Below are 16,195 nucleotides of genomic sequence, written 5' to 3'. Positions count from 1 at the left end.
AGGTGTCCGCGGACAAGTGTGACAGATACTGCGCCTTTCCTTTCCTGTGAGCCAATTACAACAATAATACAATATAATAAACCGTGGTTAAACTAAACTAAACTAAACTAAACTAAATTTATAGGAAGGGAAAGGCGCGGTAACTGTCTCACTTGTTTTCTGTGGACACCGCAACCGCGCCGTAAGGGAAGGGAGGAAGGTGGGAGTGAAAGTGGAAAGATAGAAAGGGGAGCCGTAGTGGAAGGCTACGGAGTAATTTCGACCACCTGGGGATCTTTAACGTGCGCTGACATCGCACAGCACACGGACGCCTTGCTTTTCGCCTCCATCGAAACGCAGCCGCCAAGGTTGGGTTCGAACCCGGGAACTCCGGAACAGTAGTAGGGCGTCTTACCACTGCACCACCCCGGCGGGGTGTGGTTCGCACCCTCTGCAGTGGGAACAATGCTGACACAAATGCGCCCCTTCTTTTTCCTGTAACGAGCGCATATGTTTTGCTGCGCGATCGTTAACTCACCGGCCCGTCTGGCTTATGAAGGCCTTCCCGCAGATCAACGTAATTTCGTAAACGACACTGGTGCAGTTAGCATACGTCAAGTTGCCCATGCTTTTTCTTGCAGTTCTTATTAATGCGAAATCATTACTAGCTGGCTATGTCGGCAAGGTCGCGTGTAAAAAATATGTCCGCAGCCGTTGTGTCGTTCTCATAAGAGTTAGGATGAAACGAATGTTTGTGATTCATAGAGGATGATCTGAGGATGCTGCAAAACAAAAAGTTATGTCAATAGGATGATTAGTTAATTAATTAGAGCCAAATATGTGATAGTAACATCAATCAGACATCAAAAAAGCCACATGACTAATGTCGACGTCCAAGGGATGTGACGTCACGCCAACCGGAAGTGGGAGTGTTTCTGACTTAATGAGAGTGCAGATCCTGCAGTGCTTATGGATTTTTTTTTTTTATCGCGCGTGAGTGGGGCAAGATTTTTGGGAGCGGAAAACACTACAGGTTCACTGTATGTGCCCGCCACTATTTTAAAAATATGGGTGATCTTGTGACCATGCGGTATCACTTCAGGTTTCACCGTAATCTTCGTTCGCCCGCGTTGCTTCCCAAAAAGGCTCCTTTTGGTTTTCTCGACCAGGGCTTCGGTAACCGTTGATGACCGCGCAAAGAAAGCCCACTCAAAGCAGCCTTTCAACTTGCTTATCGAAGCTTGACAGCATGGCATGAGGGCACGACCTCACGAGAGCGGACTCAAGGCAAAGGCTGGCATGATTCGCTTTACAGTCTTTGAATGTGCAGATTCATAAGGTAGCGGCTTCTTCTTTGCCCATGGTTCGTATTTCCAGTTAACAGACATGATCCTATAAATTAACCTTAATGTCTAATAATTGCAACGAAACCTGTAGAGGGAGTTCGTGCTTGAAGAGCTGGAGGCCCCTTCCATACTCTTAATTCAAAGCAAGATAAAACAATAAGCACAAAGCTTCAGCAAAGCAAACTGTTCTACTTTTTAAAAACTTCGTAAAAAAAATTGTCTACATATCTAAAAACCCTCAGAAAGCATTTCCCAAATAAAAGCACGCTCAAGAAAGCAGTCCATAGAGGCTAAAATATATCACAAAGGACAGGAGCGACGCATTATCCATGCAGATCCCTTGTTTTTGACGATAAAACTTGTTCTCAAAAGAAATAAGGTTACATTAAGATAAAACTGTAGTAGTCGCATAAAGCTCTCAATTGATATGCCCGACGAGTTCAGAACAGCACCGCCCTCTTCTGCGGTGTCCATAACAGAAGTAAATAAGTCTGCGTGTGGCACAGGTTTATTAAGTACCCACTCAAAAAATGAAAATAGATAAGCCATGAAAGCTTCACCCTCGAGGAAAGGGACAACATTTGAATTTTTAGCCGCAAATGGGACATTTCATACACAGGGGGACATTTATTTCACATTACGTTTCTTTTCAATCACTTCCGTTCAAGTGCGACATCGCGTTTACCGTGAGATTTACCGTGAGAATTTTTCTATAACGACCACGCCAGCGCCAACGACTATGGCTTTTTTGTGACACGGCACCCCTGCGTTATCGCCTAAAAATCACATTGCGCGTAGGACAACACGGGGAGAAAAGTAATCCCGCGGAAGGTCAGGGACGGCATCCTTGTCGCACAAGGCACAAGTTCCGAGAAACATACATCCGACATATAATCAAGGCAGAAGACAGGTCAGAACCGCGGCCCTGCTGTGGAACTACGGAAAAGCGAGGAAGTAGCTTCGTGGACGCTGCCGAGTATCAAGACTATCCACGATACGTTGTCGCGGTCGTCGACACTGTCGGAACGCCTGTCCAATCCGCCAGCATAAAGTCCCGACACACTGAAGTGGCCGAAGTATTATCCATCGCACTTGCCATATCTGATCCCGATTGCGGGATCGTCAGCAACTCGCGCACGGCAATTGGTCACGGGCTGATGATGTCATGGGCAGTGATCATTATCCCGTGGTGGTCTCATGGGCTCCTCGAAGGCGAAAGTCATTACAGCGACAACAAGGCCGTCGAATAGAGGACCACGTCTCATGGGACGATTTCCGTAGGATGCTCGGTGAGGTGAACGTTCCCACAGGATTAGACGAGCTCATCACTCAGATCACCGATGCCAGGAAGAAAGCTACAACGAAGCTTTCAGTCAAATTTGATGCCCCAAAGCCGGACTCTCACCTTTTGCGTCTGTGGAATCGTAGGCTTCGTGCTCCCAAGGCGTATCGCCGATCAGGCCGGACATCCCATCGGAGGCGTGCTCTCGCTCACATTAGCCAAGAAGTTGAGAAGTGTACTTTGCACCTCGCTCTCCAAGACTGGCAGCTGCTGTGCCACTCACTCAATGAAACAGTTAACTTGTCGAAGGCCTGGCACATATTTCGAGCTATCCTTGGACGCAAGAAGCCGGTTTCCCCTGCCCAAAGTATGGCCCTGAAATTGAACGTCTCCCCGGCAGAGTTAGCTATACAAGCAGGGAAGGTATTTTTTCCCAACCTGAAAATGCGGATGCCTTGCCTGCGGACTTCTTATCAGGTACATTAAACGAATACGACGTTCCCTTCACATTAGACGAACTGGAGGCAGCACTTTATGACTCCAATCACAATAGCGCCCCAGGACCGGATGGTATAAGCTACTCAACACTTCTGAACCTTCCCAAGTCACACAAACTTGCCCTGCTGAAAGAGATGAACAAATACTGGGCCGACGGTGATCTTCCTCTTGCTTGGAAGAAGTCAGTGGTAATACCAATTCCAAAACCTGGCAAGCCAAGTCGAACATTACAAGACCTCAGGCCGATATCGCTGACGTCCAACCTTTGTAAGGTTATGGAATGTATGGCTCTAAGAAGACTTGAATGGTACTTAGACAAGTACAACGTCCTGTCTCCTATGCAAGTAGGTTTTCGTCGAGGGCTCTGCGCCCAAGATATTCTCAGAAGGCTTCATAACGACGTTCTCGCCTACCCTAGCAGCGCACAGCTCCGAGTGGTTATTGGGGTCGACGTCAAAAAGGCGTTTGATTCCGTGTCCCACTCGACCATACTTCGCCGGCTCCAGGAAGTGGGGATAGGCGGCAACCTCTACCGCTTCGTGAAAGCCTTTCTTGCAGAAAGAACCTTTTCAGTAATGGTTGGGGATACTCAGGGTGGTTGGCAACGCAACCAAACAGGTGTCCCCCAAGGCGCTGTCTTATCACCGGCTCTCTTCAATATAGCTATGTCAGGTCTCCCGCCAATGCTGTCGTTGATACCCGGTCTCAATTTCGCCGTGTATGCGGACGATATAACGCTGTGGACCAATTCAGGGTCCCCTGGAGAGCAAGAACAAGCCCTACAGACAGGCCTCAATGCCGTCCATGAATACATCGAGAAGTGGGGAATGAAAACCTCTCCGGAAAAAACCGAGTATGTGGTTGTCATTAACGGTCCGCGGGTACGAGCCGAGGCAGAACGCAAACTTATCTCTCTTCATTTAGGGCACTCGGTTATTTGCCGGAAACCAACAATCCGTATACTAGGCATGCTTATTGACGAGGATGGAGGAGCCAAAAGCTGGCTTCATAACACGATGCTTAGCTGTCATCAGGCTTTACACCTAATGCGCCGCGTCTCTGCGCGTGGATGGGGAATCAAGGAGGTGGGGCTCCGTCAGATGGCATTAGCACTCATAACATCGAAAATCCTGCACGCATATCCGTACATGCGACTTAACGCGACCCAACGCCTTCAGCTTGAGCGAATCAATCGCAAGGCGATGCGCCTAGTTACTGGTCTGCCACTGTACTGCCCTGTAGTGAACCTACACGCATGCACTTCGGGATCTGGCAGAGCAGCAATTGCAAGCCCAGCGAGTCCGTCTCTCCACAACGGCGGCTGGCCGACAGATCCTGCAGGCATTAGGCTACAACGTTGACAATTTAGAGCTACTTTCGTCCGCCGCCCCACCATGGGAGTTGATTGACTTAGTAGATGGTATACCATTACCAAAGAATATGAGTTCGGCTAATCCTAAAAGGCGCAAAGCTGCCGCAAAACGTCATAGGAAGATGTCATACAAGCTAGCCCAGGAAGGAGCTATCCAACTATACACAGACGCCGCTCAGTTTCAACACTGCGCAGCTATAGCTTGTCACGACTCTGTGTCAGATACCTCGGTAGTTCAACGGCTTTCCGAGGAACACACTGTTACAAATCTCGAACTCATTGCCATACGACTTGCCATTACTCGAATAGTAGCAAGACAAGATCGGGCTCCGTGCACCTACCATGCTTACACAGATTCACAAGGAGCGTACACTGCATGCCGCGCAGGGGGAGCAGACTATGCCATTCTGAACACTATTCGAACACAAGCCCGTCGCCTGAGAGAGGAGGGCTACACCTTAATTATCAAATGGATTCCTGCACACGAAGGAATCACTGGAAACGAAAAGGCACACCAGGCAGCGCGCGCAGCAGCTCTTTCCGCACCTTTGCCTGGATCCACATTCGTTTCCGCTTCGTTGTCCCCTGAGGACGTTACGCATCCGTCGTCGCCTCATATGGATAGGGCGAAGACATGGCATCGAGCACAACGCTATCGTCGAAGCATACTTCAGCACAATTGGCCAACCCTGAGCAACTATATCGCCGCCCAGATAGCTCATTCCGGAGAGTGGAGGCAGTACTCCTTCGCCGAGCCCAGACTGGTCAGCTGCTGTCACCCGCGAAGCTGCACCTCATAAACCCGCAGGTATACCCTTCTCCTCAGTGCCCGACATGCCCGGCCAGAGGCACGGCCGAACATCTCCTGTGGAGCTGCCCTGCTTTTGACGCAGTACGGGAGAGAGCAATCAAGTCCCTGGGTGGGCTTCGACCTGCAACCCTGCAGGCATGGGTCGATTCCCCATCGCACATCGGGCCATCAGACGCAACCCGGCTCTGGCGAACTTTTCTTTCCTACTTCAAGGAAGAAGAAGGACCAGGCCATTACTTCGCGGAGCCGACCTCGGGACGACCCTACCTCGAGGAAGAAGTGGACACCGGTCCCTCATATCTATCCCAACCTTCACCCCCACCCCCACCCATACCCTCACCCCCACCCTTAACCGCTCCCCCACCCCTACATCCATGAAGTAACTTAGTTCTGCCGCAAGGTAAACGCCTACCGTAAGCAGAAATAAAGACGTAATAAAAAAAAGAATTACGCCAATGGAAGAATATCCGCGGAAGCCTGCTGAATAATCAAGGACTTGAAACTCTCACCGGACAATAAGGTCGAGCTAGTTTGGTTCCCAGCATATATGAGGAACGTTTCTCCGCATCTCAACCTCAACGATGTCGCTCACTCCGTAGCACAAGGTCTCGAGTACCGTGCCGGAGAGAGTCATGGTGAAGGAGGAGGGAGAGAGAGGCTAACGAGCTTTAATGACTACCTGGCCCACCGGACCTTCCCTCCGCCTAGCAGCAAACTATGCAGAGCTCAGGCAGTCGCGTGGAGGCAGTTACAAATACATACTCGAACCCGCTGCAGTACAATAGGATTTACCCCTAAATATGACACCAACACATGCAAGGTCTGCAACAAACATAGCAGCATTTCAGCACATACTCTGGGAGTGCAAGGTACAGTTTAAAGACGCTAATCCCGAAACCCCCTCGTCGAAGTGGTCCGCCGTTCTGAGCAGCTCCAGCCTCAATGACCAACTCTGGGCCGTCCAGCCCTCGTGGCGGCGAAGAGACAAGATATTGAAGTTCCCACGTGGGAGACCTAGGCCCGGTCGCGTTACACCCTTCCGGATACAAAATAAAGTTATTCCTCCTCCTCCTCCTCCTCCTTGGGAGAGAGAGGGGGTGAACTGCTACGCTCTTTTATGTTGGTGTCATGCGCGCGTGGCACAATGCGACAAACCACTTATGCAAAGATATAGGTTTAAAGTGTTTGCTGCGCGCTTGAGAAAGCGAGGCATTCTCCGAGGGAAAGCTAAGCGGAACGAAGGGAAACCTGCGATATATGCTGGCTTTTGATGTTCTCTCAGCAGCAGATGATCTCCTTTGTCTCATCCGTGCACGATATCATGAACCTCGCGTAGAAGCGGCCATGTAGGCCCCAGGTCCCCAGCAAAGTCATCCATTGGCAAATCCCACACCGCGAGCCCTGCAGTCTTGCGCACCAAGGATCGCTTGGAGCGCAGGCTGGCGCGGTCTTCAAATCCGATCCACTGATTCTTCCAGTGGGCCACTGAACAGCGAGAGAAACCATGGGTCTCACGGCTCCATGACGACGCGTTGCGTGTCAACACCTCGGTGACCTCGTAGTAGCTCACCAGGCCGGATTTGTTGGTGTAGCGGAAGGGGTGCCCGGGACCGGAGGCAGTCATCCCGACTCGCACATTTTTCATCCTGGGGCGCTTCAGTGTGAAAGTGGCACCGGCGAGCGAAATGCTCAGCATTGTCTTAACGAGTTTGTGCTCCGTCACCATGGAGAGTTCGTTAAGCACAGACGAGAGTCCCAGTTGGCCGTTGTGCCGCGCCCTGAAGGCGGCCCGCATCGGACTCTGGCAAGTTGTGACCGGGAACGACATGGGGTCTACGGTGCGGTGGGTGTCCACGACAATAAATGGCAGCCGGGTGTACAGTGTGTGAACGTAGTAGCCGTCACGCCGCCTTGCCGTCTCCCACGGCACGACGACGCTTACGTGGAGTGCTTCGTGTTGGAAAACCAAACGCATGCTGTTCACGAAGGCGCTGTAACTGGACCGATCTTCTAGGGTCGGATACTTCCAGTAAAGAACCAGGCCGGCAAGTCCTGCACGTCGTGACCAGGCAGCGGCGTTGTGGATAAACTCGAGGCGTGACTTCCTGTCCATTAGCATTAGCGCCCGGAAGTCGGCGGAGTCGATGGCTTCGCCGCCGACGCAGGCCCATACTGGTGTGGGCAGTGAGACCATCCTGCGCAGTGTTTCGTTGTCTTCCGCGGAATTCTTGAAACGTAAGTCACTCTGCTCCACGTCTAGCCCCACAGAGACGAAGACCAGCACGTCGCAAAGAATTGCAGATGTATTGTCCACATCAAACTGATGCGGGGAGCCGGACGCGAGGCTGTAGTTTACAAAGCAGGTGACTACTTGGCTCGCTTCCGCACCGAATAACCGCTGCATTGCGATATGGACACCGGACACGCCACCGTCATGCCGGTGCCCGCCGATCGAGCCCTTAGTGAAAGCAGCTCTCAGTGGTTCATCAGCGTCGTTGAGGGACGTCCAGAAGTGCTCGAACACGGCAGCGACAATGGCGGCGCCCGCTCCAGCCACGGTGAACACACCGACGATGAGCAACGCCATGAGGCAGAGGTTGTGGTTGTGCATGACATAGCGCAGAAAGGACTCATCTTCATCTGCTCGTCGCCGGGACGACCTTCCGCTATCCTGAGGAGCGGACGTGTCGCTGTTTGAGGGCTCCATGACTCAGTTGTAGATTAGATCGCACAGTAGGCAGAAATTGGACTAGTTGGTTCCTTTCTCTACGCCGGGGACCCGCTCCTGGGGAACACTTACGCAGCAGCAGTTGGAATCGTCTGAATATCCGCGAGGGTGCCGAAGCTTTTGCTCACGAGATGTCAACGGCTTCTCGCGCGTCGCGAGCTCCCGAGATGGTCTTCGTCTTTAACGAACTCCATCAGTATCTCCATCATCATTCAATGTTTTCAATGACCTTAGGTGGCCAGGCCTCGATAAAACCCACTGCGCGTGCTCGCCTGGCATGAGCGTGAAATTTCAGCGGGCTCGAGGAGAACGCTCAGCTGGTACCATTTGCAAGCTGGAAGAAGTATAAAGTCTGCTCCGGCTATTCAGAAGTCATGGGCCAAGTTCAGTCCGCTGAAGAGATGGTCACCGATGGCGGCGCCGCTGAAGCAGACGCCGCAGACCCTGCAGGAACTGAGAACGCTTCTGGGATCGAGATGTCTGCGGAGACGGCGCTCGCCGCATCGCCAAAGTTTCTTTCTGGCCAAGCGGGTCGGTCCCCGCTGAAGATAGAGCCACCTTCCGGTAGTGCTCGTTCGCCTGCTGAGCCCGGCAATTCTACATTGAATAATGATCTCAGCCCTCGCCGTATTGCCCGGCAGGTAAGGATTTACCGAATATAGTCTGCACCGGCTGTTCAGAAGTCACGACGTAAACAGCGTCCCTTATTTCCTTGCTTCGCTCGTCGCTGCCCAACAGGGCATGAGCTCGGGAGGGGAAGTGGTTCGAACTACTCAAAAAGTGTGTGTGCGGCGCCTATAGGTGCCGGAGCTGCGCCTTACACCCGTAGAAGTGGCATCACAAGACGTATACACTTCGTGCGAATATCATTTTCATTTTCCCTGTACTAAGGGAAGGAAAACAGTCGTAGACGGCTGAAAAATTAGAACAATGAGATTCGCTGGAGTTGCGTAGCCGGGAACAGGGCCCAACATTAACAGAGTTGAGAAATTACTTTTTGTACCCATCTTTTGCATCCTGTAGGGAACAGAGAAAAAAGGAAATGTCAAATGAATGATTGAATAGGCGCCATCATTACCCGAAGGTCAGCACATGGAAGTACCAATCTGTATATCCCAGGCATATTGGGAACTTTCTTCCTTACACAGCAGCATGTGTTCGTTTTTAGGCAGCTGGGTTTCGAAAGTGTAAGCGTCCAATGAACATCCGCGCGTTATCGTTCGTTTTTATCGGTGCTGATGCTTGTAAGTACGTTCATGTCATTGGTATAGAGCCTCAGTCCGTTCAAAGCACATACTCGTGAATCTTGGTGAGTCTGATGACGGCGCCAACAAGATAGGCAGCAGCGCTCACAAGAGAGCGCAAAAACGCACAAGCGCGGAACCGTTCCCTCGCTGTGGCTCAGTGATTGGGGGGCTCAACTGCAGAGCTTTAGGACGCGGTCTTTATCCCGGCCGCGGTGGTCATGTTTAAAAGTACATACTTTTTTGTTTTGTTTTAACTCTTTACACATAATTACTTACACGATGCATAACTGATACAGACTTTAGTAGAGCTGAGATCTGGGCGAGTTGGTATGCATTCATACTGGGGAACAGCGCAATAAAGGCTGGACAAGGACTATTTCGTCCTTGTCCCGCCTTTATAGCGCTGCAGACAGAAATGATACAGACGTGCCGCGGCTGTGGGCTTGAGAGCTGTGCATGTGGTGCCATCTGGGAGCCGTCGCGTCGGATGGCTTAGGTTTAATCGTGTGCTCCGTGATCAGCTCCAATGCAACGGTGCGCTTGATCGCGGAGGCCACGGGTCTAACCTAGAGTTACTGTATATGCTACCTTTGGTAGCATATACAGTAACTTTAGTCTAACCCTACTTGTGGCGCCATCTAGGAGCCGCTGCTTAAATGACGGATGTTTAACCTTAATTTAACCTCGTTATGACGAGTGAAAGCACTTGACGCGGTGGCTCAGAGGTTAGGGCGCTTGGCTACTGAACCCATGTACCCGGGTTGAAATCCGCTCAGATGTTTTTTTTTTTTTTGTGTGTGTGTGTATGAAAACACTGTAAGAGGTCGTGGTCAGGCAGTGGTCAGAGGCTCCTTCATTCTCTTCGTCGGCTGGCGAGCTGGAAAGACCCTTCGGGGGGGTTCGCGAGTTGGGGCCGCTATACCTGACTGAGTTTAAATTACCAGCGCGAGGTCACGTGGTTGGCACCTCACGAAACAGCTTAGCCAATCAGAGTGACGGCACGAACAAATAAGAAAAATCGAACAAGATTCTTGTTAAGTGGTGAGCGCATGAGTGCATTCGCACTAATATTCAAAGCAAACACAAAGCGTCTGTGTACTGTACGACGTAAATTCCTGTTAAAAACACCAGTCAGTCGAAACTAATCTTTAGCCCTCCAATAAGGCGTCCCTCATGAGTCACAACCATGTAGCTTTGAGACGTCGACGTCCATGTATACCATATAGTCATCATACGTATGTCTCATCACCTTAAAAATTCGGCGGCGGAGTTAGGGCAAAATGGCATTGCAAAAAAGTAGCACTGGAAACCTAGCTTGGCCAAGTAGGGCTGTAAAGTCATCATTTTGGTGACAAATATGGAAAGAGCGCAAAACCGAAAGGACCCCTTTGATCACCAGAAAATTTTGTTCCCTATACCGTACCAGTCAATGGTTTAAATCAGAATTTGAGGGTCCTGCTCTGAAGTGTTAGGCTGGGCCTGGAAAACAGCGAAAATTTGGTTATCTACATGTTGTGAAAATTTCTAAGTAGGACATTAGCAATAGCCGCACCCAAAATTTGGAGGTGAACCCCGAAACTTCGGGTTGTCCTGGTCATTCTCCAAACAATGGTTGGAATTCCGCCCGAAAAGTTCAAAGTCAACCTAGGCCCACCCCTAGACTTGTAAATCGGACTGTAAAATCTCTCGAATGTTTTCGCATTCAAGTATAAACAGCCCTAAGTGCTCTCCGTAATTTTTCATCGTTATAACCCATCACGCGCTTGCTATCAAAGAATAAGCGGTACAACATGATTATCACCTACGTAAGCACAAAAGTGTCGTTTCATTTATTGCCCTACTGCGATGGTGAGGACTCTCGAATGCTGAGTCAGGACTCGGGTCCTACCCGTCCACGGCGGCCATTTCGATGGAAGCGAAACCCAAGGCGCCCGCGCATATGATGTCAGTGCCCGGTAAAGTACACCACGTGGCCGTAGTTATCTGGAGCCCCCCTTTACGGATGAGCATTTTTGGCACGTTATACCCCATGAACCAAATCAATCAATTACTTCAGCACAAATGCCCTGTATAGTGTTGACTGCGGTCTCTGTTGGCGTGCTGCCTCTCGAATACAGAGAATGGTCTTTCGGATGGGCATCATAATTTCGGATGCGCATCCGAAATTATGCGGACTGGCACATTCACTTCCGCATGTGGGCGCGGTGCGCATTGGGGTATCGTACGATGCGAAGTGTATAAGCTTACGTCTTGTGTCGGTTCGAAGCCCCCATTTAGTGCATTGCATCCGATTGTAGAATTCGGTTTGGGACAGAACTGTTGCTCGCTGTTGTACACGGCGAAGTTTAGTCCCTCGGAACATCGGGTATATGTGTTTCGCGACACCGCCAAATGTTGCTCAGTTTTGCAAATTTTGCGAATTGCAGCTGCGGGCTGGCTTCCGGTGACGTATCCTTCCTTTTCGGTCTTTTCTTTTGACAGGACAAACATAGCCGCCACTTTAAGCCATGCCGTACCCTATATATAGGATACCGCCACTACTACCACGGCATGGCTTAAAGTGGCGGCTATGTTTGTCCTGGCAAAAGAAAAGACCGAAAAGAAAGGGCTTGCATACGTCACCGGAAGCCAGCCCGCAGCTGCTATTCGCAAGATTTTCAAAGGGTATACCGCCGCTACTACCATGGCATGGCTTAAAGTGACGGCTATGTTTGTCCTGGCAAGAGAAAAGACCGAAAAGGAAGGGCTTAGATACGTCACCGGAAGCCAGCCCGCAGCTACAATTCTCAAAATTTTCAAAACTGAGCAACATTTGAAGTAGACCAACTTTGTGCGGAGCCGGCTTGGCGCACCGGCATGCGCAACGCGGAAAATGAAAAAAAAAAAAATAATAGTGGTCGTACAACTTAGCGACAACTTTATAGCTACTATGGAAAGACGACACCCGCAGCTGTTGCTGCACATGACTTTACATAAGGATGCTGTATAATGCTTTATAATCATTTTGAGTGCGTATGTATGTCGCGCGTGTTCGTGTTCTGTGTATGTATATGCGAAGCGAACGGGAAAGACAACTCCAGCTGCCGGCACGCGTCCGACCAGCGAGCGGCGGGACCAGCGCCAAGGACGTTCCAGTTCCAGGAGGTCGCACCGTGATCGTGACGCTGCCAGGTCGCCTACGCCAGTTGCCGTGCGCGCAGCGCCGCCTGGGGAGGCAGCTGCAGTGGACGCAGAAGACTGGCCTTCCGAACCCGAAGTACGCGGTGAACATCACGCCCGTTTTTTTAGTATATATATATATATATATATATATATATATATATATATATATATATATATATATATATATATGTTTTTCAGCAGGAACTTGACCATGTGTTTCTAATTGCGGAAAGGAACAAAACAATATGCGTAATATTTGGCCGCAATTTGGTGCTAAATGTTGTTGTTGTTGTCGTTATTGTTGTAAGGAGCCGACAGCTGTATCACCAGAATCCGTCGATTGCAGGATGTCACCAGAAAGAAAAAAAAATCGAGTTCGGACCAGTACTCGAAACATTTTATGTAAGTATCGTCTGAATTTTAGGAGTTTCAGTGGTGAGCATAGGACTTCGTGAGCGTTCTCCTGTCCTACTGCAGACTTTAGCGCAACGCGTTCAACAATTGAGCAAGTAATGTGATATCAGACTCCGCTGTACACCTTCATACAAAAGACTTCTCTGAACAATTCTGTACAAAAGGCTTTTAAAAGAGGGCTGGTGTATGGAGCGCAAGCGAGCGTTCAAGAGTCAGACAGCCTCGATTAAAGGTATTTTTGCGGCAATGGGTTTATGAAATTACGGAAATTAACAGGGAACAGCCATCGTCGGGCTTGTCACAGCTGCACGCTTCAACCTCTTTCTCATCAACACAGTGCGCAGCACCCGGCTGACGTAATCGGCGGAACAGTATGTCGAGGAGACATACCATTCACACTTAGCTATACACGCATGCCTTTGTTTTTGAGCTTCGTTTAATTGAAAATACTGGAAAAACAGTCGCGTAGTCTCCAACGCACCCGCGGTCGCTCTTCTGCGATGACGTTGGACTTGAATGGCTGGACTATAAGCCCAAAGTTAGCTTAATTCCCCAGTCCATCAAAATTACCTTTATTACAAAAAACGGCATTTGCCTTTCCAGAAATGACGCCCTTCCCTGCAGGTTAGCGAAAGGACGGAAAGATGCTTTCGTAATGAAGCATAAGATATTTTGAGAGGGTGTTTAGACAGGAATAAAGGGCTCGATTTCAGGCATGCTGTTTTGTGCCTATATAAAGGCAGACGTACAGTAGAGATTAGAAATAAATCAGAGAACTGTTGGACGATTAGTACTAGGGCCCCGCGCAAAACAAGCGAGGTGGTAAAGGGGAATCTGGGTTGCGTATCTTTCCAAGCACGGGATGTTCAGTGCAAAATATTATGTGAAGAACGTCTGAGAAAATGGGACGGCAAGAGGTGGGCAGCTGAAGTATTTCAATATCCACTTCTAAAAAGCGTTGACACACAGTGAAGGAAAAGAACCACTATGTACGCAGGACACACGAAGAAATAAAGAGCGTGAAAAAAGAACTAAAAAAAAAAACAGAAGATAAAAACTGGATCAATTCTATGGAAAAGGAGCAGAGTGTAGAACTATATCAAATTTAGAAAAGGCACATGTCGGGAGGGAACCTTTATTTGATAACTGGAGGTGCAGTATCTTACCTTTAACCGCACCAGAAAATCGGGCGTCGGCGCTGTGAGCGAGCATGGTGCTGGTAGGGAGTATCTGGCAGCTAATATGGCCGAGGAATGATTATTAGGTGGTTTGCGCGACTTAACGAGACAACATGATATCAGAAAGCTGGGAGGAGCTGCCAAATCAGGTTGCTTATTTGAGATGAGAAGGTAGAGTCAACCTTCCAGTGCTTTTGGACGTCGAGTCTGGCGTGGTACCCTACTTAAGTAGTTCATTTAAGGTGATATAAGAAAAAACCTTCCATGTGCCTAGCCAAGCACGCTACGTCTAGGCGGCACGCTAATACAGCTTGGCTAAAGCGAGGCTTATGTGTCCTCCATAACTTTTTAAATCTAGATCAAGGTGCCTTGGAACCCATGCAACTACAAAATGAAATTTGACTAAGATAATGACACATGTGCAGTGTGTGGTAAATCCGTATAAATATTCGATCATCATTTACTCCGATGGGATGGTACCTATCCATATGTCGATGCAGGCACAATCACTATCCCAGAGGGCCTTGGTGAGGAGTCAGGACCAGTGGTCAGGTGAATGAATCTGGGGTGGAAGTTAGCAAAAAGTGATTGGAAGATTGAAAGGTGAAAAGCAGAAATGTGAAATAAGGTTATAAGTGTATACATGAAAACTTAGTGAAATGACGAAATAGTTGATCGATTTACAACATTCGAGGTATATGAGGGAAAAAAGGCCGAGCATATACCTATATAGTGGAAACTGCCGCCACCCAGTTTTATAGGGGGCACTCTATTATATTACTTTGATCTATGCTCGAAATTTTGCCTGGTTATCAGTGTGTTAACAGAATGCGTTGTTAGGAAAATGGACAAGCACTACTTTTCTTAGATAGTCCTTCCGCGTATAAAAATAAATAATTTAGTTCACCACAATACTTTATTCATCTTGCGCTATGACCCAATTTTCTCATTCTCACCACGAAGTCCTTGCTTATTTGGTGACAAGTGAGAGAGAGAGTTAGAGGAAACTTTGTCCTGGAAAATCAAATCGGGAGTAATTCCACTATATGCGTGAAAAATGGGACGATGTTGTCTTCAGAAGACGGCATTGGTTCCCGAGATTAGTCTCAACATGTGTGCTGCTCTAGGTGCATATACTGTGCATAGCATGCGTAAACGAGATACTGAAATGCGTCCACTTGTGAATTTTTACTGAATCTACTAATGCATTTCGTGCCCTTTCCTTTTTATTTTCTTTTTTTTTTTTTTTTTCATTGGGCTAGGGTGTGTCGGCACCGCGCGCTACAATTCTGGCTGCCGGATCGCGCATGCGCAAGGTGGTATGTGGTGCCTTAGTCGCCTGCTGCTTCGCGGCAGTGGTGGCTGCTCTGACGTACGGCACCATCAAGAGCATCAGCCACCAGGGCCGCATCGTCGAGAAATTCGACAACAGGACAATTGCCAGGATGGCTCCATCGAGCAAGGTTGTCGCTAACACCACGAGAGTCACCACACCGGCCGATGTGGACGCAGCGAATTTCTTCGAATCTGGCGTTAACGCCACTTTCAGCGACCAGTCGCAGACTAGCAAACAAACTTAGGCACGGGTATTGTTTCCCTTGTATAAAGTAAAAACGTAGACTTGCAACGAATGCAGTCATGCACCCGGTATTTCTCGTTTATAGCGGTTGCTTTTCCCAGACAGCATTGTGAGCATGCCAGTTGCTGAACATCAGCTGTGCTTCAGAAATTATTTATCTCTCTTGCGCGCGTATATATTACGAAAAGCCTAGAGATTATTAAAAATAAAGAAATAGCCGGAGTTTACCTCTGCAGCTTAAACCGCTTAAGAGGTTTAACGTAAGTGTTAATGTATTTACTAAATCGCGTACAATTGGCAGTATAAGCCGTTGGTTCGAATCTCTACCCAAACTAGCCTCAAACTTTACTAGCAGGCAGATGCTAAATGGGAAGCGAAGTGGCATGACGTAATCATGAACGCTGCACGAGTAACGGTTGGGTGATAATCTGATACGAAAGAAGGGTAATCTTGCGCCACATGGAGGTCCGTTAGTGATTACGCACGAGCAAATAGTGCTCCAAAGGCGATAAGAGGGGAAGGGCCTTGCCACCCTGGTACCTGTTGTGCAGGCCGTCGTCGCATTTGCTGCTTCAGTGGCTTGGCAACGGCTGGCGTCG

The 16,195-nt window shown here is 49.1% G+C and overlaps 1 protein-coding gene across 1 annotated transcript; it reads right to left on the bottom strand.

Moving 5' to 3' along the window:
• Positions 1 to 6,591: 6,591 nt before the first annotated feature.
• LOC146190766 (chitinase-3-like protein 2) lies at positions 6,592 to 7,995 on the bottom strand. Its single transcript, XM_084600231.1, has one exon. The coding sequence runs from the start codon at positions 7,993 to 7,995 to the stop codon at positions 6,592 to 6,594; it is 1,404 nt and encodes a 467-aa protein (XP_084456357.1).
• Between the last annotated feature and the right edge of the window lie 8,200 nt (positions 7,996 to 16,195).

The sequence above is a fragment of the Amblyomma maculatum genome, chromosome 4 (genome assembly GCF_055883805.1).
Source record: "Amblyomma maculatum isolate TAMU_Amacu chromosome 4, ASM5588380v1, whole genome shotgun sequence".
NCBI classification, from domain to species: domain Eukaryota; kingdom Metazoa; phylum Arthropoda; class Arachnida; order Ixodida; family Ixodidae; genus Amblyomma; species Amblyomma maculatum.
This window is presented reverse-complemented; position numbering and strand designations above follow the sequence as displayed.

Bases quoted from the DNA above. Each gene is read 5' to 3' on its own strand.
- LOC146190766 (XM_084600231.1), bottom strand. From the start codon at position 7,995: ATGGAGCCCTCAAACAGCGACACGTCCGCTCCTCAGGATAGCGGAAGG.